General features: G+C 41.3%; 2 protein-coding genes across 5 annotated transcripts in view; both read left to right on the top strand.

Moving 5' to 3' along the window:
- LOC106580749 (G-protein coupled receptor 4) overlaps nucleotides 1-2,705 on the top strand; it is a 51,413-nt gene extending 48,708 nt beyond the window's left edge. For both annotated transcript variants that reach the window (XM_014162115.3, XM_014162117.3), the window contains exon 2: nucleotides 531-2,705. In XM_014162115.3, the coding sequence (XP_014017590.1) occupies nucleotides 1,062-2,180 (1,119 nt within the window). In that variant the 5' untranslated portion in view covers nucleotides 531-1,061 and the 3' untranslated portion in view covers nucleotides 2,181-2,705. The remainder of the gene's footprint in view (nucleotides 1-530) is intronic.
- Nucleotides 2,706-17,493: 14,788 nt separating this feature from the next.
- LOC106580748 (RNA-binding protein Nova-1) overlaps nucleotides 17,494-26,058 on the top strand; it is a 55,805-nt gene continuing 47,240 nt past the window's right edge. Inside the window, exons 1-2 of one of the 3 annotated variants that reach the window (XM_014162112.3) lie at nucleotides 18,201-19,229; nucleotides 21,103-21,177. In XM_014162112.3, coding sequence (XP_014017587.1) covers nucleotides 19,073-19,229; nucleotides 21,103-21,177 — 232 coding nt within the window. In that variant the 5' untranslated portion in view covers nucleotides 18,201-19,072. Of the gene's footprint in view, nucleotides 17,626-18,199; nucleotides 19,230-21,102; nucleotides 21,178-26,058 lie in introns of those variants that run through there. The other 2 variants (XM_014162114.3, XM_014162113.3) reach the window with 2 other exon arrangements.

Raw genomic sequence — 26,058 nt, 5'->3', positions numbered from 1 at the left:
TCTTTCATGGTCGTAATTACTGTTCAAAACCACTGAATATTATACTACTAGTGATTGGTGTAGTTTCCAGCAGAATTGTGACTAATTGGACCAATCATGACAGGTGGATTAGACAGGGCTGTCCCTTGTGTCCATCTGTATTTCTGTTCAAGAAGGAGGACCTTGGAATGTGGTTACGGTGATTGCTGTGTTTTCAATAGAAAAGTAAACACTTTCGTATCAAATATGTATTTATACTCTTGTGTAAAGCATACACTCAGACCGGAATGATCTAAGAATAAATAATAATGGCTTCAACATGAAAACAAGCAGAGGTGAGGAGTATTGGAAGTTCAAGGTTAGAGTACATACCAGAAACAATAGGTACAGAAAGCTGATATAGAGTAACTTGAGAAATGAATGGATCTAACCATTCAATCCAAGTGCATAAACATCAACTGTATGTGAACAACTAACTGGGTTGGAAAACTGAAATCAATTGAAATTGGCAATACACACTATCTCACACACGCTCCTTTCTTCTGTTTTAGATGGGCAGTGCCGAGGAGGCCTGAGTTAACAGATCGCCTGCTGCTGCTGTGTACGTGGCATGGATCGTCAGTGACAGTCTTGGAGGAAGGGTGTGTTGTTTGGCCTTTGAAGAGCTCTCATCCAGCAGAAGAGCTCTCATCCCCCTACACCCCATCAACCTCTCCACCTCCCTCCCCACAGCTAGCGACAGACCTCGGACAATAATCTCTCCAAGATTTATGATGTCCTTGTGCCGGAGCAGAGGCCTGGCTCGTTGTTCATAAGAGGGGTTTTATTTCACCACTTTTTTTTCTCTCATCTTCTTCCTCATTTGAAAAAGGTGTGGGACCAGCCGTGAAATGGGAAACGTCTGTTTGACATGTGAAGCCCATCTGGAGAGAAAGTGTGCTTTCAGGCCTGGATATAAGGAATTACTCAAAAACAAAACAGAAACGTCACTGTATGGAATGTCGTTTTCCCTCTTTCCTTCTCATTAACAACAACATGTCGGATTGTCCTGGCCCTTTAAACACTTAGTCACAGAATAAACAATGCACCTACAGAATATGAGGACAATGTGCAACATTTCCTTCTGCAATGTGGACTCGAAGATCGACCAGTACTTCCAGCCTACGCTGTACATCATTGTCATCGTCCTGGGCCTGCCAACCAACTGCATGGCTCTGTGGGCAGCTTACTTGCAGGTGAAGCAGAAAAACGAGCTGGGCATCTACTTGATCAACCTCTCCTTGGCTGACCTTCTCTACATCGGCACCCTGCCCCTATGGATCGACTACTTCCTCCAGCACGACGACTGGATTCATGGCCAGAATTCCTGCAAGCTCTTCGGCTTCATCTTCTACACCAACATCTACGTCAGCATCGCCTTCCTCTGCTGCATTTCCATCGACCGATACCTGGCCGTGGCCTACCCGCTCAAGTTCGCCAAGGTCCGGCGGGTGAAAACTGCCGTGCTGGTCAGTTCCGTGGTGTGGACCATCGAGATAGTGGCCAACTCTGCGCCACTCTTCCACGACGAGCTCTTCCAGGACCGTTTCAACCACACCTTCTGCTTCGAGAAGTACCCCATGCAAGACTGGGTGGCGGGCATGAACCTTTACCGGACCTTTCTGGGTTTCCTGGTGCCCTGGCTGATCATGCTGGGTGCGTACCGGGGCATTCTGCGGGCGGTGCGTGGCAATGTGTCCACGGAGTGTCACGAGAAGGCGAAAATCAAGCGCCTGGCGCTGAGCCTAATCCTGATCGTATTGCTGTGCTTTGGGCCATACCACGTGCTCCTGCTGTGTCGCAGCATCCTGTTCCTCCAGAAGCCTTGCGACTGTGGCGCAGAGGAGGACCTGTTTGCAGCCTACCATGTGGCGCTGGCGCTCACCAGCCTGAACTGTGTGGCTGACCCCATCCTCTACTGTTTTGTTAACGAGGGCGCACGACATGACGTCGGTCACGCGCTCACCACCCTGCTTGGCGTCTTCAAGCGGAACTCGCCCGCTGACACTCTGGCAGCTGGATCTTTCACCTTGGAGACACCACTGTCCACCAAAAAGCAGCTGGGCCTGTACAGCGAGGTCAAGGCCAGCACCTACAAGACAGAGCTGGTGGCCCTCAAAGAGGAGTGTCTTCAGATGACCATACTCAGTGTTAAGAAATGAACAGCCATCCTGATCCGCCATGAGAAAACCCAAGACTATGGGGAAGTGGGTCAGTTTATGGTGCATAGAAAATGGGAGAGGTTTTATTATGTGTAATGTTTTAGCTGTTTTATTCGTTTTGGGGATGACACCTCATATTATGTACCTCATATGGTAAACTGTGATTGAAATGTGTTTGATATAGACGAAAATAATCAAAAAAGATGGACCATGGGTACATTGTGACAACCGTAAGAAAGACTATAGTAAGTTCAGTGGCATAGATGTGATGCAATGTGAAATAAAGGATGTTTGCCATCAAACGGTTTCTTTCTCCTCCTCGTGATCTATAGTAGGTATGTGTTCTGGTTGGGACAAGGTTATCTAACAATGGATTCAACATGTTTACATTTCTCTTTCAATGAGCTCCAGATGCCTTGTAACAGCTCCAAAAATCCCAAATGTGTTCTGTCAACCGGAGAGTGAAGCACAATACTACTTGTTTTTGTTCGACAATTTCACTGGGAAATAAATTATATCATTGTTTCTATTGTGTTGTGTCTGCTGTAACATTACTTTGAACAAATATAAGTTCAGGAAACCGAAGAGGGGGGGGTCAACTGTATGGTTTATGTGTTGCCGTAAAAGCATTAGTGTGTTGACCATGGGCCTGATAACAGTGTTGTGCCCTTCTTCAACGTTCATTGTCATAGTCTTGAAACTACTTTATATTGTCTTGCAGTTGGTGCCTATTTGAAAAGATAGAATAACAAACACTTATGATTAATGTCCCCGTCAACATTTCTTGGGTCTTGTCTGTCATATCCGAAAATCAGACATAAAACTCCAAATGACTTTCACACCGCTTATCACACCATTCACTGATGTGATTATGAGGAGGATGGGTAATTCCACTGGGGGGGGAAAAGTGTCTTCCCTCCGCCCTGTGGCTGACGGATCACGATATTGATGGTGTGTCGATGGGACTGTCACATTGTTCCATGCAGAGGGTGGTAGTTCTTGAGATGTCGGGGAGACAACTCCTCCCAATGCAAACAGTGCAGTGCGATCCAGGTCCACACTACATTGGCATTGCAAGTCCTGCATGATGTGCCTATTTAAAGTAAGCAGGGCAAGGTGGTTATCACCCTCCTCACCACATCACCACCGCTTACCTGCTAATGAGCCAGTGAGATTCCTAATCAGATGTGATCACAGCTCTGCCTGTAAAATGTTTCCCAGATCAGACTGGGGCCATCTGCAGCCTCTCACTCTGCCTCCATGGTTTAAGGCTGTTGCTCAATGACATGGAAATTATCAAGGTCAATAGTCCAAATACAATGGGCTTCTTATCTCAAAGAGGCAGGTTATGTTTTCATTGATATTAAGGGATTTAAAGCGAGCCTCATGACCTACTTTGTTATGACAATATGGAAATACGAATGACTATTTAAATTAGATGAAGCTATTTCTTAAAATGGATTCTGAATCACCTAATTGTGGCAGCTTCAGGAGGAGGCATAAACAAGTAACATACACTAGGTTTGCCTGGAGTCTGTACAAAATGTTATTTCTGAAGGAGATCTTGTCACAGAAATACTCTGGGAAAGAACAACCAGTGAAATATCCCAACCCTAGCCCACTGATGTTTGTTGTTGTTGTTGTTGTAGGCCTCTTAATCAGATATAATAATGGCCATGCTGTAACCAAAACAGTAATTTCTCTATTATTACGCTCGTGTAATCTTAGCATGACAGCCCATCCTTTGTTTTAGTGAGCACCGCTTAGAATCTGCGGAACAAATCACACTGCATCTTACCACAAACAGGTCTCTCCAATGCTTCCTGCCAACCGACAGATAAAACACAAACTGCAGAAACAAGGTCTTCCCTTGCTAATTCATTTGGCATCATAAACCCATGTTAATCCTGAACTGACATTTCATCTGACATTTCCCACAAACCAAATCATTGGCTTGACACTGACACCAAATAAGAGAAACTATCTACAGAGGCATTTGATTTGATTGATATCCTCAGTGATAAGACAAGGTGTTAGTGTGCTCCAGTTGTCCTATATCAATAACAAATAACTAACACTGTGAGTAATGACCTTTGTCGTGTATTACTACTGTACATTGGGATTGTCATGCAAATGATCGTTGGTATACTATATTACTCTGATGAACCCAAGCTTGAAATTACTGTAAGCTTTTACCGGAATGAACCCATTCATTTGTATGGCACAGTAAGACACTGTTTATTCTATCACAATGATACACAGTGAATACACTGAAAGCAGTGATGTGTGATATTGTGAATTTTCAGGCAGAGCTACAAATAACCTCTTATGTAATTACTATCTCATTGTGCTGCCGTTTTCATTCACACAATCATCATCTTCTTTACCACAGTATTTTGTGGTATCCTCTGTAAAACAAAAGTGTGGCTTGAGTCTCGCACATCAATATACACCAGGGTTTTGGTTCCTGACATGTGCTGTTGAGAGGATTCTGGCAAAAGATAACAGTGCTGTATTTATGGAAACTGTTGTTTTCAACAGATGTCCATTCTTTTCATCAAAGGTTTCATATTCATATCCATTCCATGAAATCTGATATCCAAATAGATACCTTCTCTTCACATAACTGAAATGTGGAATCATTTTAAGTATAAAATATTCACAGTACTAGTCAAAAGTTTGGATACGCCTACTCATTCCAGGGTTTTTCTTTATTTGTACTATTTTCTACATTGTAGAATAATAGAACACATCAAAACGATGTAATAACACATATGGAATCATGTAATAACCAAAAAAGTGTTAAATAAATCAAAATATATTTTATATTTGAGATTCTCCACTCTTTGCCTTGATGACAGCTTTGCACACTTTTGGCATTATCGCAACCAGCTTCATGAGGTAGTCACCTGGAATGTATTTCAATTAACAGATGGGCCTTGTTAAAAGTGAATTTGAGGAATTTATTTCCTTCAAAATGTTTGAGCCTATTAGTTGTGTTGTGACAAGGTAGGGGTGGTATACAGAAGATAGCTCTATTTGCAAAACAAACAAGTCCATATTATGGCAAGAACAGCTCAAATAAGCAAAGAGAAATGACAGTCCATCATTACTTCAAGACATGAAGGTCAGTCAATGCAGAACATTTTAAGAACTTTGAAAGTTTCTTCAAGTGCAGTCACAAAAACCATCAAGCACTATGATGAAACTGGTTCTCATGAGGACCGCCACAGGAAAGGAAGACCCAAAGTTACCTCTGCTGCAGAGGATAAGTTAATTAGAGTTACCAGCCTCAGAAATTGCAGCCCAAATAAATGCTTCACAGAGTTCAAGTAACAAACACATCTCAACATCAACTATTCAGAGGAGACTACGTGAATCAGGCCTTCATGGTCGAATTGCTGCAAAGAAACCACTATTAAAGGATACCAATAATAAGAAGAGACTTGCTTGGGCCAAGAAACACGAGCAATGGACATTAGACCGGTGGAAATCTATACTTTGATCTGATGAGTCCAAATTTGAGTTTTTTTTGGTTCCAACTTCTGTGTCTTTGTGAGACACAGAGTATGTTTGGTTCCCACTGTGAAGCATGGAGGAGGAGGTGTGATGGTGTAGGGGTGCTTTGCTGGTGACACTATCTGTGATTTATTTAGAAGTCAAAGCACACTTAACCAGCATGGCTACCACAGCATTCTGCAACGATAACCAATCCCATCTGGTTTGCGCTTAGTGGGACTATCATTTGTTTTTCAACAGGACAATGACCCAAAACACACCTCCAGGCTGTGTAAGGGCTATTTGACCAAGAAGGAGAGTGATGGTGTGCTGCATCAGATGACCTGGCCTCCATAATCACCCGACCTCAACCCAATTGAGATGGTTTGTGATGAGTTAGACCGCAGAGTGAAGGAAAAGCAGCCAACAAGTGCTCAGCATATGTGGGAACTCCTTCAAGACTGTTGGAAAAGCATTCCTCATGAAGCTGGTTGAGAGAATGCCAAGAGTGTGCAAACCTGTCATCAAGGCAAAGGGTGGCTACTTTGAAGAATCTAAAATAGAAAATGTATTTTGATTTGTTTAACACTTTTTGTTTACTACATGATTCCATATGTGTTATTTCATAGTTTTGATGCCTTCACTATTATTCTTCAATGTAGAAAATAGTAAAAAATAAAGAAAAACCTTTGAATAAGTAGGTGTGTCCAAACTTTTGACTGGTACTGTGCATATGGCAGTGTATGTATTATTCTATTTAATATGACATATGTTAGAATGGAACTTTTAGCCAGTAATATAAATTGCTTAATTATTTCTGCCTGCTTCATTGTGATCTAGTTTGGTGGTTCCTATTAAATTAGCTAAATGCGCTGTATGGGCAAAATGTAATATAATTTTGTACAAATGTAGAAGAGCATTAGCAGAGACCTTGGAAGCAATATAACATCAAGACAGACTGTACACTCTTAGAAAAAAGGTTTTACCTAAAACCTAAAAGGGTTTTACGCAGTGGCGAACCATGGCCATTGGACGTAGGCCTTCAGTGTGGGAAAAATAATCTTCCAACACGTTGTACCAAAGAAAACAAAAAATCTACCCCAAGCCAGTAGGTCCCAATCATAAGAATACAAAAACAGCCATTGGCTAGGGCCTCAGAAGCTACAGTGTCTGCAAATAGTATCTGACCTTTTCCACATTTTGTTATGTTACAGCCTGAATTAAAACATTTATTACATTGAGATTTTGTGTCACTGGCCTACACACAATACCCCATAATGTCAAAGCGGAATTATGTTTTTAGACATTTTTGCTAATTCATAAAAAATGAAAAGCTAAAATGTCTTGAGCCAATAAGTTTTCAACCCCTTTGTTATGGCAAGTCTAAATCATTTCCGGAGAAAAGATTTGATTAACAAGTCACATAATAACTCATCTCTGTACCCCACACATACAATTATCTGTAAGACCCCTTAGTTGAGCAGTACATTTCAAACACAGATTCAACCACAAAGACCAGGGAGGTTTTCTAATGCCTCACAAAGAAGGGCACCTATTGGTAAATGGGCAAAAAAAACAGACATTGAATATCCTTTTGAGCATGGTGAAGCTTGAAAACCTATGGCAAGGCTTGAAAATGTCTGTCTAGCAATATTTGAGCAATTATTAGTACATTTGCAAAAAAATCCCCAAAACATGTTTTCATTTTGTCATTATGGGGTATTGTGTTTAGATGGGTGAGAGAGAAAAATCAGGCTGTAACACAACAAATTGTGGAACAAGTCAAGGTGTATCAATACTTTCTGAAGACACTGTCGATACAAAGCATCTACCATTCAACTTTATTAGGACAGGATTTCTGAGTGACAGTGGAATCAACCAATCACATTTTGACTTGTTATGGGTGGGACCGTTTTTACAAAAACGTATGGAATCGTCTGCCTTCACGAAGGCTGACAGGCCACTGCGCAATAGCGAGTAGTCATTTTCTCAAGGTCTAGCTAGCTAGCGGCTGCAGTAGCCAAGTACAGTATATCTCAACTCCACAATTCCACATCCGCGGAGTTGAGTGAAAACTAGAGTTTTTGGAGTGAACCTCCGACTCCTTCGAGTCACTTCTGCCCTAATACATTTTAATGGCAGATACCTTTAATCTTGCTTCTGAGGGCCTAGCCAATGGCTGACTTAGCTAGCTAGATGTATCTCCCCAGAGACCGACAATGAAAAATCCTGATTCGATAAAAAAAAATTGTGTGTGTTAACCCTTTCCTTTCCAACACAAACTAAAGAGATTAAATCTGAATATCATTGAAAATAATAATATAATTAGAATGTTATTGAAATATTATTGAAAAGATAAAATAGAAATGAAAAGGACATTTACATTTTAAAACTACAATTATTTTATAAATCCTTAAGCCTCACTGTTCCCCACTGGGCTATCCCCATGGGAGAACCCCTTGAAGAACCATTTTGGGTTCCATGTAGAACCCTTTCCACAGAGGGTTAAACTTGGAACCCAAAAGGGTTCTGCCACAGGGACATCTGACATCTAATAATATTATAATAATATGCTATTTAGCAGATGCTATTATCCAAAGCGATTTACAGTCACACGTGCATACATTATACATACTGTATGGGTAGTCCTGGGAATCAAACCCACTATTCTAGCGTTACCACCGCCATGCTCTACCAACTGAGCTACAAAGTGTAGGCTGCTCCATCTTTGTGATGGAATGATGGTGGACCACAGAGAAGAAGCAGGAAATCAGCCTTAAGGTGCATCCCACTTCCTGCTGGTATCATCGTCATGGCGATGGCTTGTGGTTCGTCACACTGTTGGGTCACCGGGGAGACAGGATTCCAGCTGGTCCCACAGTGTTGAGTCCAGTGGGACCAGGGGAGACAGAGACAGATTCAGGATGCGGTCATGTTTCCCGCATTCCCATCCCATCTGTAAACACAGTCTCCAATAACTCCGTGACTGCATCAGTGAGGGGCCTGAGAGAGAGAGAGAGAAAGAAAGAAAGAAAGAAAGAAAGAAAGAAAGAAAGAAAGAAAGAAAGAAAGAAAGAAAGAAAGAAAGAAAGAAAGAAAGAAAGAAAGAAAGAAAGAAAGAAAGAGAGAGAGAGAAGAGAGGTGAATAGTGTATGATGACAAAGCGTACTAAAGACAGACCTAAATCCCCAAACAGAGAAATGGTCAGACTGTAGCTGTGTTCGAATACTCATACTAACTGCACTAACCATACTATTTGTGATGTAAATTGAGTATATAGTATGCTTATTGGTCATAGTATGGATATAGTTAGTATGCCAAAAGTTCCCAGATGTTGTACTAAATTTGCCAAAATTTGAAGTATACATGCAGAGGACACTATTTCCGTACTTTAGGGCCCATAATGCAATTCTTCAGGAAATGGGTGTGGTTTCACAATGTTTTTAGATTTGAAGAAAATTGTGGAAAATATGCAGCCGAAGTACGAGAGCGGATACAAATTCATTGCTTTAACTAATTATGACAAATGTTAAGAAAATGTTGAGCAATGTAATAAAGAAATTACTTTTCAAATAAGTTACCTTTCAGGTTACGTTGGCTGACAATTTGTTAGCTACGCTGTCCTTACAAACTACATAGCATATCATTACAGCAGTATGTACCGATATGTTGTTAGCTAGCTACTTATACATCAAACTTTCCAGTATATTAACTATAGGCTATCTAACTACCCAACAATTATTGACTTGATTATTCCCGTCATTCTTAGCTTAGCTAAATGGTATAGTCGTTGTGCGTTCTCAATGCACTCTCGTCTGAGTGTACCAGAGCGCAGAATAATGAATTTATGAGAGCTCCACACCCGTTGAATATGGCCGGTGTCAGTACAGATCGGCAAAAAAGCGTCATTAAATTGTTGCCAGCAGCACAGTTAAAGTCACCAACGCTCTGGATAACATGAAAACTGCCTAACCAGCTCTGCTAGGGCGAGATAAATGGTCAGAGTGGTCTCATTTGTGTCTGGAAGTAGCTAGCAAGCTAGCCAATGTTAGCTTGGGTGCTTGACTGCCATTGTAAGGTCAGAACACTCAAATCAACCCTACTCCTTGGCCCGAGCATCCAGTGTGCGCTCCGAGAGCGAAACACTCTGAATTTACAAACGGATAATCTGACAATGCTCTGAATTTACGAGCGCACTCTGGCACTCCAGATTGAATTTAAGAACGCACTCGAAGTCGTAAAATGTTTAACTAGTAATTTGTTATGTTAACTAGCTAGCAAGAGGTTGCATAGCAACAGCATCAACTTCCGGTTGACAGGTGAAGAGCTAGTACGCTCAACGGAAAGGATACTATTCGTTTACAGTATACTAAAATGAACTAATAGTATATAGTATATACTCATTAAGTATGTAGTATACAGTATGTCAGTATGGGTATTCGAACACAGCTTGTGTTTTACTGGTGAGACAGAAGGTTTGCATTGGATGTTGTGCTGGCTCGTATGGCTAATTGTATGTCAAAAGTGAATGTGAAAATGGAAACCCCTCTAAGTCCACTTGACAATCTCTTCAGCGCACAGTACAGGCTTGGAGATGGGAATGACCTCTTAGTGATGCTGTAATTACTTCCTGCCTGGCATCATGCACTGCATGGCCTTAATAAAGAGTGACTGCCTTTAAAAGCAACAAATCCCTTTGAAAACGGCCTATGTGGCATTGATATGAGTCAGAAACAGTTATTCTAGTCTCAAAATTGACTACAAAGTGTAAATAGGATAATTTTGGTCATAAAATCAGTCTGGTCTAAATCAGAGTTTGGGTTTTGATTTGACGATGTCCATTTGCCCACTAACATACTAACATGTGGTGAACAGCTTCGGTGATTGCGTTCTATCCAATAGTATAGACCTTGAGACAGACCTGCCCAGCAACTCCGACTTTGTTGACAGACAACATTTAGCACATTTTTTTACTTGAGAAATACTGCACCAGACACCTTAGATGTAAAATTGCGTAACTAAAACATCCTCTGCAAAAACATCAAAATGTATTACAGATTTCTTGAGTTATCTTACATTCATTCTGGGGATTTTGAGGAAGTGAAATAGGCTACAGTGTCTCATGGGGAACAAACATCATTAACCAAATGTGGAATCAGTCAGGAAACACCTCCAAGAGTCCAAGCTAAATAAAGGTTAAATAAATAAAACAATTATTAAAAAAAGACTGAAATCTCGTTTTTCGAATGATCAACAGAATAACACATGTGCCAATTGGCTCTTTAAGTACTGTACATTACAAATTGACAATGTATTGAGAAACATGCATAAAGCTGTCTTCTCACATTTTGAAATACAATGGTGATTGTACAATGCAATTGCATGGTGATGATTAAATCATCTTTCTTTCATCTTGATTAAATTGGTGTGATTGATGGGTCTTGCAGTAATGGGGGACTTCAGGAAGGAAAGAACAGTGTTGGAGAGAACTGAGAACATGTAGTACCATTGGTCATGACTGTGATTGGCTGGCGACTGCAGAGATGGGGTATCAGTGAACATAATCGTCTAAAAACAAACAACCAAAATACTCTGCACATATTTGAGTGTACAGCACAAACTTAATCAAATGTCATTGTCTACAAACAAAATATTGTTTAAGAGCTTCAATCTATGAACAGATCTGTGGGTAATTGTTTGTTTTTGTTTGCCTTAATTACGTGTTTGATTGTCTAGTACTTGTTTTTGTAAACTATGGATTGGGAACCAAAGTGGGCCCAGGGCATGTGAGAGGTGGGCTGTGAGTTATGAGAATACATCCATAATCACAATTATTCTTCTTAATTTGGGTAGATGGAGTGCGATTTGAGTCACGGAAACATTGGTCAATTTCTCATTTGGGTCTTGAGCAGAATTCTTTTTTTTTTTACCCCTGTTCTAGTAAAATCATAATTGATACCCAAGGATAGTATAAAAAAACTCACCACAGTAAAATCAGCAGGAATTCTGCCCCAAAAACAATGTGTCAGAACGGGTTTCACTTGGGAACTTCAGCCCTGTTGATCTGTGATTATTGTATGGCAATGAAGATGCCGATGAGGATGTGGCCCAGTGATGGGCCTGCGAATGCAAGGCGTCCAGACACCAAGACAGAGACTATGGTTGCATAATTCTGCATTGATAAAGTAAAAGACACAAGAGCGCCACCTAGTGTACAACGATGTGCACCTTTCTGCATTATCCAGCTTCTACCGGATAGTCAGCATCATCATCATCATCATCATCATCTTTACCAACGCAGCTGTTGCCACACAATAAATCCAGGGAGAAGTCGTTTCTAAATATCCCTCAAATTTGTCAAAACTATTAAATGAAATCACACACTAAATAATAGTCTAATGCTTCTGTGGTAATACAACTGTGGCATAACCAATGTTTTGGTCAGTGTTCTCAGGGGACCTTAATTAGTGGGGGCCATGCAGAAAGTATAAAAGCATGGAAAAGTCTAAGTGGAATCCTTGGGATGTCCCAACTCTGATCATCACCCCATTGAAGTTGAAATTTAAAACGGTTAACGGTCCAATGCAGCTGTTTTTATATCAATAACATATCATTTCTGGGTAACAATTAAGTACCTTACTATGATAGTGTTTTATTAAAATGGTCAAAAATAAACAAAAATTGCTTCTTTAATAGCAAAGAGAAATTTCTCAATAAATAATTTTCTAGGACTGCATGGGAGTGGTCTAAGTCGGGAGGGGAAAACTGAAAACTAGCTATTATTGGCATAGAGGTATCGAACTCTCTTTCTTATTGGTCTATTAGCTAATTTACTGACTGGTGATGTCACCAGGCAGGCCAAAACTCCACCCCACCAAAACAGGCAGAAATTTCAGGCGGCCTTTTCAAACAGCTCGTACACTAAAAGGGCATTATCAAAGATTTGGCATGGGTTCTCAGATCCTCAAAAGGTTCTACAGCTGCACCATCGACAGCATCCTGATTGGTTGCACCACTGCCTGGTATGGCAGCTGCTCGGCCTCCGACCGCAAGGCACTACAGAGGGTAGTGCGAATGACTCAGTACATCACTGGGGCCAAGCTTCCTGCCATCCAGGACCTCTATACCAGGCGGTGTCAGAGGAAGGCCCTAAAAATTGTCAAAGACTCCAGCCACCCTAGTCATAGACTGTTCTCTCTGCTACCGCACGGCAAGCAGTATCGGAGCACCAAGTCTAGGTCTAAGAGGCTTCTAATCAGCTTCTACCCCCAAGCCATAAGACTCCTGAACACCTAATCAAATGGCTACTCAGACTATTTGCATCCCCCCCCCCCCCCCCCCTTTATACCGGTGCTACTTTCTGTTGTTATTCTCTATACATAGTCACTTTAATAACGCTACCTTCATGTACATATTACCCCAACTAACCGGTGCCCCCACACATTGACTCTGTACCGGTACCCCCTATATATAGTCTCACTATTGTTATTTTACTGCTGCTCTTTAATTACTTGTTACTTTTATTTCTTATTTTTATCCCTTTTTTTTTAACTGCATTGTTGGTTAGGGGCCCGTAAGTAAGCATTTTACTGTAAGATCTACACCTTTTGTATTTGGCGCATGTGACTAATAAGATCTGACTTGATCGTCATTTTCACAATTTCACAGTATTATTCCAACCTCATAGTGGTATATATAAAACACAGGAAAAAATCACGTTTTTGACTGCACCATGACTTTAAAGCTGAAATATTCAACTTTTTGGGCAACTCGACCAAATTCACATAGAAATGTGAGTTATAGATTTGTCATTCTCATAGAAAGCAAGTTTAACAAGCGGTAGATCTGTTCTATGTGTGCTATTTTATGCTTCCTTTTTTTAAGTTTAGTTATTGCATCTTTTACTTTAGATTTTTCTACACCAGCTTCAAACAGCTGAAATTACAATATTTTTGGTTATGGAAAATATATTTCACAGAAGTTTAGATGTTACAATGATTATCTACGCAAACCTGCTTGTTTGGTCACATAAACTGAAATAAGGCTAACTATTTGAATTTGAGCATCGAGGAAATGGAGGGGTGATTTCTGTATATTGCACCTTTAAGGTAAGGGTTAAGGTTAGGGTTAGGTAAGGGTTATGGTTAAGGTCAGTGGCAATTTTAGCATGTAAATCTTGATGGGGCAAACTCCCCAAAAAATGTTTTAGATGCATGCCAGTAAAGCCAATACACAACACAACAATAAACAATACATGAATTGCATTATAACGGTGATAAACGGTACACACAAACTGGTAGGGCCTACATAAAGATGTTCCAACAGCAGAGCTTTCTTTTCAGCACCATGGAGTGAATCCTTACCACCGCTACACCTGGCTATCAGTGGAGACTCATTCATTCAGCCTCATTTACTGCCTTTGAAAAAAAAACATAGCTGATATTGCTGACTTGCTTAACCAAATGTGGTTTCTACTGACAACTGAGATGTACAAACTATGGCATGAGGGAACGATGAGCGGATAAGAGGCAATCAGTAATTTCAATTACGACAATGAGCGAGCCAAGACAGAAGTAGTCAATATAACTATTTGTTCGGCACTTTTGAAATGTACAGCGACAGAATTCAGAACATGGGACATTCTTACAGTATTCTCCTTTACACCAAGTCAGAATCCTATGATAAATAAAGGGGGCATATAAGCAGACAATGAAAGCTCTTACAATATTCAATGATGTCATTTCTCTAAAACAGGATTAGGGCAGGCTCTGCCCCACCTGCCCTGAATGACGGGTCACCACTGCTTAAGGTTATGGTTAGGATAGGGACATCCCAAGGATTCCAGATAGAACTAACCATAAAAGCACCCATTAGATCTCTTCATGTGAGTCGTGAGTACTTTTGTACCTGAAGGTCCAGTGTAGAGATTGTGTGGCGTCAATGCTGTGTACTCTGTTTGTGTGAAGACAACCATTTTGGGGACCATGCTGTCAGGAGGTATGATCATTTGGACAAAAAATGATTTTGCAAGCTCTAGCATTTTTGGAATTTCGGAAGGGGAGGGGACATTTGTCTCATAGACTTTTCAGATACTGGCTGAGAGTTTCTGTTGAGAGAAGGAGACTTTGCTATTCTTGTTAGTACATTTTCTAACATATCTCCCCTAGAACTTAATCAATTATCTTAATCAAGTTCTGGGTGTCCAAGAGTAGTAGTCTGTGAGCACTGTAGCATTTTAGAAAGTGATAGAGCCACCCATTGAAAGGAACTGAGATATGTGTGTACTTGTGTCAATGTGTTTTACTGTAGCCTTAACCTGGTTCAAACAAGCAAACCTAAACCTCTAACCTTTTTTTTAAATATCTGAATGTTTCCCTATAAATGGGCCCAGAACCTTTGAATAGATCTTACAAAACACTAGAAGTAGTTTTAGTAGCCTAAAAGGTTTAACATTAGTCAAGGGCCCTAGAACCTGTACTTTGAATAGATCTTACAAAACGGTAGCAGTAGTTTTAGTAGCCTAAAAGGTTTAACATTAGGGACCATGTTTGTCAGGGACTGCCTTGACATTAACTGTCTCCGGGGCTGCAGCTGGATGCCGCTACATATTGTATCTAGAGTAGTTTAGCTGTTTCCTCAGTTTTACCACTAGGTGGCGACATTGCATAATAATCCTAATTCCACCTGTATCATAGCCTACTTTTATTTTCACCAATCACCATGCGGATAGGCCTATAATGCATAATGACGAGGGTTTGTGGATTCAAAGGCAGTTATTTTTGGATCAAGGACCCAGGAAAAATATGAAATATTATATCTACAAAACATCATAACAGTAAATACCAATACAATTTAATAATAAAACGTGCATACAACTTTGACCTAATTTTCATGTAGTTGAATAATAATATTATTATTAATAATAATAATGATGATAATAAATAATAATAATACATAATGGGGACTTTAATAACTTAAATAACATAAGGATGATCACACCAGATGTGGCTATTTGACCGGCTCCTTTCAGGCAGAAGGTCAGGAGGGAACAATAGTCCCAACACCATGTAGGAGGGGGCAGATGGGGACCCCCTCCAAACAATGGGATGGGGGTTATGCATGGAGAATCATCCGCTGCTGGTCTACATCACACAGGCTTTAGCCTTTTACTTCTAGCACAGAAGGAGAGCCGCATGGGTTTATGTGAAAGCTCATAAATCCATATTGCTGGAATGGAGGGGTTTACCCCAAGCCATCTGTCCAAAATGACCAAATTAATACAATGCTTTGATGGGAAAATACAGAGATTGGTGGCTTACCTACACATAATAGGTACCATATCACTCTGAATGCACTGCAGTTACCAGTTATTTTAATGGTGGCATTGGGTCTAGTTGCCAGGCCATCTGGCATTTTGGGCAAATGCCGCCCCGCCACATCTGGAAGAGACCATTCTAAAAGTGGGTCTCCCTGGCCTGGACCCCTATAAGAGCTGCCCTATTGTCACAGAGAATGGCAAGGTACTCCAAATGACAGACAATAGATTTTTAGCCTAGTGGACCTGTCTTACTTGGGGTTTTTTGCCCAAAATTATAAATATCTGGCTAATAATGGACGTCTCAAGGAATAAAATAGGCAGGTGTAGCTTTAAATACCAGCTGTCAGAACAGCTCACAGATCACTGCACCTGTACATAGCTCATCTGTAAATAACCCATCAAATATACCTCATCCCCATACTGTATTTATTTTTATCTTGCTCCTTTGCACCCCAGTATCTCTACTTGCACATTCATCTTCTGCACATTCTACCATTCCAATGTTTAATTGCTATATTGTAATTACTTCGCCACCATGGCCTATTTATTGCCTTACCTCTCTTTTCCTACCTCATTTGCACATGCTGTATGTAGATTTTCTACTGTATTATTGATTGTATGTTTGTTTATTCCATGTGTAACTCTGTGTTGTTGTATGTGTCGAACTGCTTTGCTTTATCTTGGCCAGGTCGCAGTTGCAAATGAGAACTTGTTCTCAACTAGCCTACCTGGTTAAATAAAGGTGAAATAAAAAATAAAAAAAATAAAAAGGTGTGGGGGCGACAAAAATGGGCAGGTTTGTGGGCTTCAAGGGGGGGCGGGGAATTGTCCAGTGTGTCGAAATGCCAGAGCCGATTTATGGTCCCAGTCCGCCCCTGAGATGAGGAACCAATAGAAACCTTGTCATATATCATATCATACATGTATATCATATGTTGTACAGTGCATCGCCTGAATAATCAGCCTTTCTATCAACAGGTACAAATAGTATCCTACATTTTCTATTAGGCAATCTAGGAAATGTACACCCAGATAAGCTTCATAATAGTCTACGCTACATCTGTTAGCTGCTATACATTCTGCTTTATAAAACCCAAAGAATGTTCTTAGTATTCCTCATTGTAAAAATAGCTTATGGGCTCAGCTACTTCACATTTTCCATAATACTGTAGCAGGCAACCACTAAAAAGATAGCTAGACATTATAGGTCCACACCATGGGCTGAAAGAAAGTGGGATGCTGCGCAATTGTTTCTTATCCGAACTCCGACGGTCCAATAAAGTGTCATACATCTGCCTTGGATTTGTCACGTATTTCCACACATCAAGCGGCGTATTCTCGGAGAAAACCGAGATGTCTCACCGCTTAGAATTTCACAGCCATGTGAAATCGTGTTGAGATCCCTGCTTGTGTGTAGGCCACGGTCGACGCAATGTCACCTTGACGAGAATCTAGAGGAGCACGAGGGGCGCTCAGCATCTGTCTTGGACTGGACAGGGAGAGAGGGTGTGTGCCGGCGAGTGTGTTTGTGTGTGAGAGAGGCAGTAAAGACCGGCTCGGAGAGTTCGCGCGCACGGAGGATCCCTCCATTTGGTTTCTTCCACACGGAGATGGCTGGAGTCCACACAGGTAGACTTCCAAGTTTCATTTCCTATAGGTATAGCAGTTTCTGAAAGGGGTTTATTTTAGAATCTGTTTGATTGAAGGGGTGTAATTATGTTTAACTATTTAGTCAACGATGTTATGGAAAGTATAGGCTGTAGGCCTACACTCGAACAATAAGATAATAATTAGGCCTACCCCAATAGGTAATAATAAGAATAATAATATTATTTTATGACTAAGCCACTTCATCGTGGCTGTTTTTTATTTCAGTGAACGAGGCACAGTTGAGCGCCGTTAGAAGTTACGGCTTCAAGTCAGCCTAGTTTTACATCTTCCTGTGCATCGCGACCCTCGGTTAGTTGTCCGATTTTTACTAGATGGGATACAGCTTTTGTCAGATTTACCTTTTCGTAGCAAATTAGGATAATTAACGCAGCAGGTTAGGAGATTTAGCGTAGCAGGTTAGGACACTTAGGTTACGTTTAGGAAAATGGTTAGGGTTAGCTAAAAAGCAAAGAAAGTATAAACTTTCGACGTTAATTTGACAAAAGCTATATTCTTTCTAGCCATGACCTAGTTGTCCCCGACACCTCCTCTTTCTTTATCATGTGACATTCGTTTTATACTCGTTTGCCAGAGAAAATCAGTTCATCCAATCGTGTTTCGAGAGGGGCGGCTCGTTTTCTCAACATTTGACAGGGATTTATTCTGATCCTCGTGACGTCACCCGATACCCTGCGCTCCTACAGTCAGTAAGCGAAGGGATGCTCTAAACGCAAGATTGCAGCATCTTTCCTGAGAGACTACAAACAAATCGCATCTCACTCTAGCTTTGTATCCATTCTCGGCATTCTCTCCCCTTTGGACCCTCCTGAAAACCCACCTCTTGCCCTCTAACATCGAACTGCAGGGTGTCTTCATGCACGAACGGAGGACCGGATAGAACACCATATTTGTATTTCAACACCTTTCCTTTCCCTTTATTTATTTAACCTCTTTGTCGTCTGTATATTTTTGTTTTGACCTTTTATTCTGTTGACCATTGCCTAGCTGCAATACAGCGAGGAGGAGGTCGTTCTGCATTGCTTGATAGGAATACGCGCTTTATTGCAGTGGAATGAAATAACACACATATGAAGAAATTAATGGAAGATTAAATTAGCCTACTTTCTACAACACGCTGATAGTATCTGGAGCGGGACATAATTTGTCGGTTCATTGGATTTTTGTTGAGGTTACGTTCCATACGCAGCGCAAGCATCGTCTTCCTCGGTTAGAACACATAGCCCATACTCGTCGTAGCATCTCGGTGTTCTCTGAAAGGGCGAGGATAACGCGCAAGATATTTCATTCTCAAGAATATAGGCATTTTCGATTTCTCAAATCGCTTCGTCTATTCAAAGACATTTTTTTTTCAATTGGTTACGTTGCATAAAGGGATAAACGCAGTTTCACCCAACCTACTTTAAAAATGATGGCCGGCGGGGCAGTACAGCAAAACGGGATTTTCTTGAATCCTCACCATCACAATCAACAGCCGCACATGGAGTCGGATCCCCCAGATTCGCGTAAAAGACCGCTAGAGACCCCAACTGAGGCAAGCAGCACTAAACGCACAAACACGGGAGGTAAGTAAAAGATGGGGATGCGGGGATTATCTCGAATGTGTGAATCCAGTTTATCATTATGCCCACACTGAGGTAGCACCGAGAAAGGGAAAGAATGGCAGGTTGATTATCATCCTGATGTAGCATTCCTCGACACCACTGAAACTAGTGTTATTTAGTGATGTATAAAGCAAAATGTCCAATATTTTGCCACTTGTTATAGTCTTTTTTCAATTGCATCTGTTTACAAATTAAGGAAAATCCTTTGTGTTGATGGAATGAAGACAATGAAGGGGGTGAGTGAGAAGGTGCTGATTTGGAGGGAACCCTCAGATCTCATGCTCTTAGCACTTTAAAAAAAAATCTATCTAGAACCTAAAAGGGTTATTTCATTCATATTTTATTTGACCCATTTTTAGTTTTGGGCACAATAAATTGCGGACGTCCAAAATAACAAAACAGTCTCCAAACTACAAACAACTGAAAAAAACATTCCATTGTTGACCGCGCTCACATCCCTTGCTTTGTGAAGGGTAATCGTGTGATTATCAATACTCTGGCACATAGGCAAGGGTACTCTAGTCTCTTTGCGTACAATTACTCAAGAAGACAATAACATGCATATAGACACCGTTAGTAATAAACCCAAATACAAGAGTCTACAGTATATGTCGCCATTTCAGTGCAACATTGTCATCCGCTATTATGCAGTCACTGCTTATACTTCATCATTATCATTGTAGCAGTCCAAATATTGCACCTCTCATTAAAGAAAGTCTACATTGGCAATGAATACATTCTAATCATGATTCTATTCACTGGTTGGATCAAACATGGATGTCACCGTAGGTAATCAGCATAGCATGCTGTTATGCGCCAAGCATTTCCAACCTTCTAGTCATTATTACTATACCATTAATATTTACTTATCCTGACTTCGTGGACTTTTGATAGGCTTACAAAACATTTTTGAAGGTAAACAAAATATATTTTAGAATATTAATTTTAGTGTGGTGCGCCTACCTACCGCACACATAACAATATCATGATATTGTTTACATCACAGAAATAGCTATATAGTGACCCAAAAAGTAATTTCCCACAATGCATTACGAAGATTAAAAGCTGCCAAAGAATTGAAGTGAGACAGCTTTGTTAAAAGGAATCGATACTCAGCTGCACATATCTAAAAACCATGCAGCACTCTTGGGAGACATTACCTACACACACATCTCATCCATTTGGCCAAATTAAATGTCTGTGATTATGAGAACAGCTAGAGTGCAGTAACTACCACACTTTCCCATGGAGTATTGTAGTCAACAGACGCCCAGTCAAAACACTTACACACATGCATCAACTCAATGAGATTGCACGTAGCAAAATGACAGTTTGTTTTTGTTTAAACATTGGAATTACTTTCTCAGAAGTGATATAAAGAGCAAGGTCCTGGAAAGATACACGCTTTATAAGAACACGTTATAAATGCTCAGACATGCTTACAACAAGTAGTAAAGCATTATAGCAGCAACCACTTCAATAGCTTGATGTTTTACTATTTGCATTACACACAAACATTCAGAACTTGTTCGCTAAAAATCCATTGAGACCATTCTAAACAATACCCTCATGATCATAATCCTCAAGAGTAATTGAATGTGTCAATAGCAGAGCAACCATTTGTACTGTATGTAGGATAGCTAGAGGTCTGTCCATGTTGGAGCCCAATACCTAAATCAACAGGCCTCATGTGCAGGTTGTTTGTGGTTAAACATAACCAGTTGTAGACTTCAGGACATTGAAGCCAGTTACAGGGGAGCGCAGTACCTCATAATTATTTGTGATAACATTAGTTTTGCCACACACACACAATGTGCTTCCTCTTCCTGTATAGTGGCCTTCCTGCAGCCCCTTTTTGAAACTGAAGGCATTGTATTCCCTCACCAGGAATCACACTCTGAGGCACATGGTAAGAGAGACCATTTGATTTTGTTGTTATTCTACTTTCCTTTGCTATTCGCTTACTAAATTACAATATTGTTAAAGCAGTTTGACAGTGATATGAATAGTTCCTAAAGAAAGGCAAAAATAGTCTGCAGACTAAAATAACCCAATCTTTTCTGAAACTATTTTGGAAAATCTCTAAATCTGATTTAATATATTTGGCCTACATCTTTAATTGAGCTAAACTGATGAAATGTATCTCAATTCATAAGCATCTTATGTATATGGACTATCATGGAAGCTTTGATTATAAGCATATCATCTGCAGAAAATGTAGGCATATGTTTACGTTTTATATAGCTAAGTCCATAGCATCCATTTTCATGTTAAACTGCCATGCTTATTTTGCCATGCTATTCATATTTGTGGAATTGAAAAAGGTTATCATATTTGCACATCTATTGGATATGTTGTGTATATGAAATTGTTTGTTTATAATTTCGTAATTGACATGATCACCTTCATTCCTTTTGCATGACATTGCTAACGGGGGGGGGGGATTGATTGGGAATGATGATCAAGTGGATTAGACATATTTAAACCTCAATGAATGTTGTGTTCTCTAAATATTGCCGACTCTTCTGAATGTTCATCTCTGTCTCGCTCGTACTGCAGAAGAGATGGGATGAGAGTGCATTGTGCTGTAACCTTTAGAGGCTCTAAATCATGATTATATGTTACATAAGGTGACATTCTTATCAGGGGAAGAAAAAAAATCACTGACTCCCTTGGTTTGATTTATTTTACTATCCACATGCTTAACTTGCTCCCACTGCATACCCATGGGACGCATATTCAGATAGGTCTTCAGCCCAACTCCCCCTCTTATAAATTAAAACATTATATTCCCCTCTGTCCACTATAATAAAATATGTTGAAGTCATTTTGTAAATGGATGGACTGGCACCAAAGTGGCTTTAGTGGACAGTAATGCCCTTGCCAAATGACGTGAGGAGACTGAATAAGTCCGGGGAGGGTGGAGAGGGAACAGAGAGGGGGTGCGAGGACGATGAGGACCCAGACGAGTAGTTATTCTCCACCCCCCCCCCCCCCCTGGCAGATACCATACAGAGCACTGAGCCATCGGTCTATAGGACAGGGCCTTTGATGTTAGCGATCGCATCTCTAGTGTTTTGTGTTGCTTTCCTCTCCGGAGCGGAGCTGACTTACCTTCCCCCGGATCTATCCATTGGTGCTGAGGAGAATGCGTCACACTTTCACAGAGAGAAAAAGCCCGAAAGAGAGAAGAGCTGGTTTTTATAGAGGCTTTGCATAAACATTTGCAAATTGATTTGTCAATGATGGTGAAGGAGCACTATGAACAAAGGGCAAATATAAGCGTTGTCCCAGCCTATCGCCTGCCTATCTCATAGCCACCCAGTGTGTGTCAGCTTGGGCTGTTGTAACCGAAACACTTCTCTGTGGCATGGCTGTTTTTCAACTGAGCGTTTCTAGGCAGCACGGCGCTCTCTTTCTCTCCATCCATGCTAATCACGGTTCTCCTTCAGCCCATCACGACTGCTCCCTCTTCTCCACCTACCCACCCACCTCATCAATCACCAGCTGCCATTCACTACCTACCCCCAGCAACCGCATGCAGCCGTGTCTGCCCATCGATCCCCATCCATTACCATGAACATGAAGGGGGCGCTGCTTCTTCTTCTTCATCATCTGTTCTTTTTTTAAAGCACTGCGTCAAAAAAAAAAAAAAATCCCATTGTATAGGGCGGGGTTTCGGTTGGGGCGGGTGATGCTCTCAAAAATGGTGGCTTACAATTGGACTCTGAAGTCGCCAGTCTCCTCCAGCCCGCTGCCGAGTGGAGGAGAGGCCTCACGATGAATATGGATGAGAGCGATGAAAAGAGCGATGCAGAGGGGAAGATCTAGCCCCCTCTCGAAACAGCCGTGCTTGACGAACAATGCATGGCGCCTTTCACACACTCAAACACACTGGAGATGGAGTGCCGCTCAGCATGGGCATTAGCATAGTTCAGATAGCCGTGTCCGGAAAGGCTCAAATGTGGACACTAGAAGGGGGGACATTTTGAAAAGATTATACATTGGTTAGACCCAACCGAAACACATTATGCTTCTGGCTACATAAGAAACAGAGGACAGCCACCAAGAGGTTCATACAGATTCACTGGTGACCTTGAAAACACCCTGAGACGACAGAATGGCTACAGATGTGAAATACTTTTTATTTTGTCTTATTCATGTTCTAGGTTTCATGACTCAGAGTAGCCCCATATAGAACCAAGACAGGTGGTTGTCCACTAACTGGTGTGGAGATTTAACTTGAACAAAAGGAGTGGAGGGTGAGACTAAGCCCTGCTCCCCCACACAAACTCACCCAGCTTAAGTGAACTGCATTTTTATAACACCCCAATGCTTTAGCCTAGCCCAGAGGCCCACCCAGCCCCAGCCCCCGACACCAGATCCCCAGATTTGAACCGTCCAGGCTGATGGAGCCTATTCTGGGCTCCAGGACTCCTGGGAGCCCCTAGCAACAGATTGCTGTGTTTACCAACTAGTTTATTATGTCAGATGCCTATTCATTATTTATTGTAGCTACCCCTTACATACACACATAATGACACACACGCACGCACACTCTTGAACAAATGACACTGATCCAATGCCAAGCATACTAGGAGTAAGACATGCGGGATGTATTCTGACCTAGCTGGCTCACTTTGATGTTTTCCCAGTAGAACACATAGGGAGTGGTGATTTGGAAGCTAAATGTTTTTTATTTTATTTTACCTTTATTTAACTAGGCAGTTAAGAACAAATTCTTATTTACAATGACGGCCTACCCCGGCCAAACCCTAACCGGGACGACGCTGGACCAATTGTGCGCCGCACTATGGGACTCCCAATCACGGCCTGGTTGTGATACAGCCTGGAATCAGTGCCTTAGACTGCTGCGCCACTCGGGAGCCCCGAGTGCACATACATGCATGCACACACAAACAGACATAAACACGCACGCACGCACGCACGCACACACACACACACACACACACACACACTAGACTGATTTTCCTCCATTTAAAAGGACACTTTATGATTTTGGCAATGAGGTCCTTTATCTACTTCCCCAGAGTCAGATAAACTTGTGAATACCATTTTATGTCTCTGTGTTCAGTAAGAAGGAAGTTAGAGATTCGCAAGCCAATGCTAACTAGCGTGCTAGCAGATACCCATAGACTTCCATTCATTGCACTAACGCTAGTTAGCAATTGCGCTAGCACTAGTTAGCAACTTTCTTAAAACTGCGCGCATAGACATAAAAATGGTATCCACAAGTTTATCTGACTCTGGGGAAGTAGAAAAGGGGCCTCGTTGCCAAAATCCTGAAGTATACCGTCAAGTCATATGCACTGACAAGTAAGAGGAAATGACTGTGTTCCTCCAGAAACTTTAACTGCTGGGATCTGTCCCTGTTTGTGTTGTGTAAGAGGAAAGAAAACAAAAGACCAGGAACTACAATCCTGATGCCTAACATCTGCTCAGGGCGGAACACATCGCTGTCAGGTCCATGCTCATTTATATCAATCCATCCACAGTCCTCACTGGGACGTATCAGCTAAATATTTAAAACCAACAGTTCAGCCGAAAGCCTCTTCTCACCAAACGTACTAATTCAATCTAAGGATGTTCTGCCCTAGCCTTCCTTGGTGATTTTCTGACACCGTCGAGGAAATAAATCTGACCGGGTTAGAGCGAGTGGTTTTATGTTCCCTATCAGAGATCGATGTAGAATGCGTGCTGATTGCCTAGACAGGAGTAGCCGAGCAACTGTGCACGGTCATCATGCCTGATTAGTAAGGGCTGCATTCAGGATTGTCATCTGAGCGACTGGGACTCGCCATGATACAGTCAGATCTGTATAAAACAAGTATTTAAAACAGAGACAATTAGAACATATTTGTCATGTATAAAAGTGACCCACTGTGTATGCAAGGTGTGTGTTTACTGTTTATGAGATGTTTACATGGATATACAGTGTGTATGTATGTCCACCTGTCTGTCTGTGTATTTGTGTGTGTATACTTGTGTTGTGTAGTGCGTACCAGGGTTCATGTGCAGCAGCAGAACCCGTTTGTGTTTGATATTACTTATCAATTCCCTTATTAATTGAGGCTGGTTATAAGTAGACCTACCCCAATCAAAATGAGGTCAGTCTTGGCTTTATTTGGAATCTGGGTCAATGCAGAACACAGGCAGTTCAACTGCTTCTTATACTCAGTGCAGGCAGGCTCACTGTCAGGCAGTGCTGTGCGGGAGAAAACAATGCTATAACCTGCTTTAAAACACAAAAGGTCCGTCCCAGCTCTATGTATGATTTCATCGCTATGACCTTACTCCCAGTTAGAATGGAAAGTATCGTATTTCCTCCTCGTGTAAAGCGCTCTCGCTCCATCGCCCTTGGGTGGGTTCAACAGACCAGGTCCCAGACGGTGCCAATGGTGCAATTCTATGATTTGGAACATGCCGAGGAGAAAAACAGTGCTTAGAAAACACTATTTCTAACAAACACAGACTCTCTGCACACGCACGCACACACACACACACAAAACACAACAAGTGGGGGTGCATTGATTAATGAGATTATAGCAGGACCAGTGAGTGTTTCGATGAAAGATAATGAACTCTCTCAATTAGCTGATGATTCCCCCAGCCAGACCAAAACCTATTCTGTCTGCCTGCCTGCACCCCTCTCACCATCACCCTATGAGGTACTCAGTGTTCTTGGTTAGAAATACGAGACACTCCTGAATACATGCTAGGAAGTCATCAATACACATGCAAGAGGTGTCGCTATTTTATTGCATCTCAA

This window comes from Salmo salar, chromosome 20 (genome assembly GCF_965601325.2).
Source record: "Salmo salar chromosome 20, fSalSal1, whole genome shotgun sequence".
NCBI lineage: Eukaryota > Metazoa > Chordata > Actinopteri > Salmoniformes > Salmonidae > Salmo > Salmo salar.
Note: the sequence above shows the minus strand (reverse complement) of the source record. Positions and strands in the feature narration are given on the sequence as shown.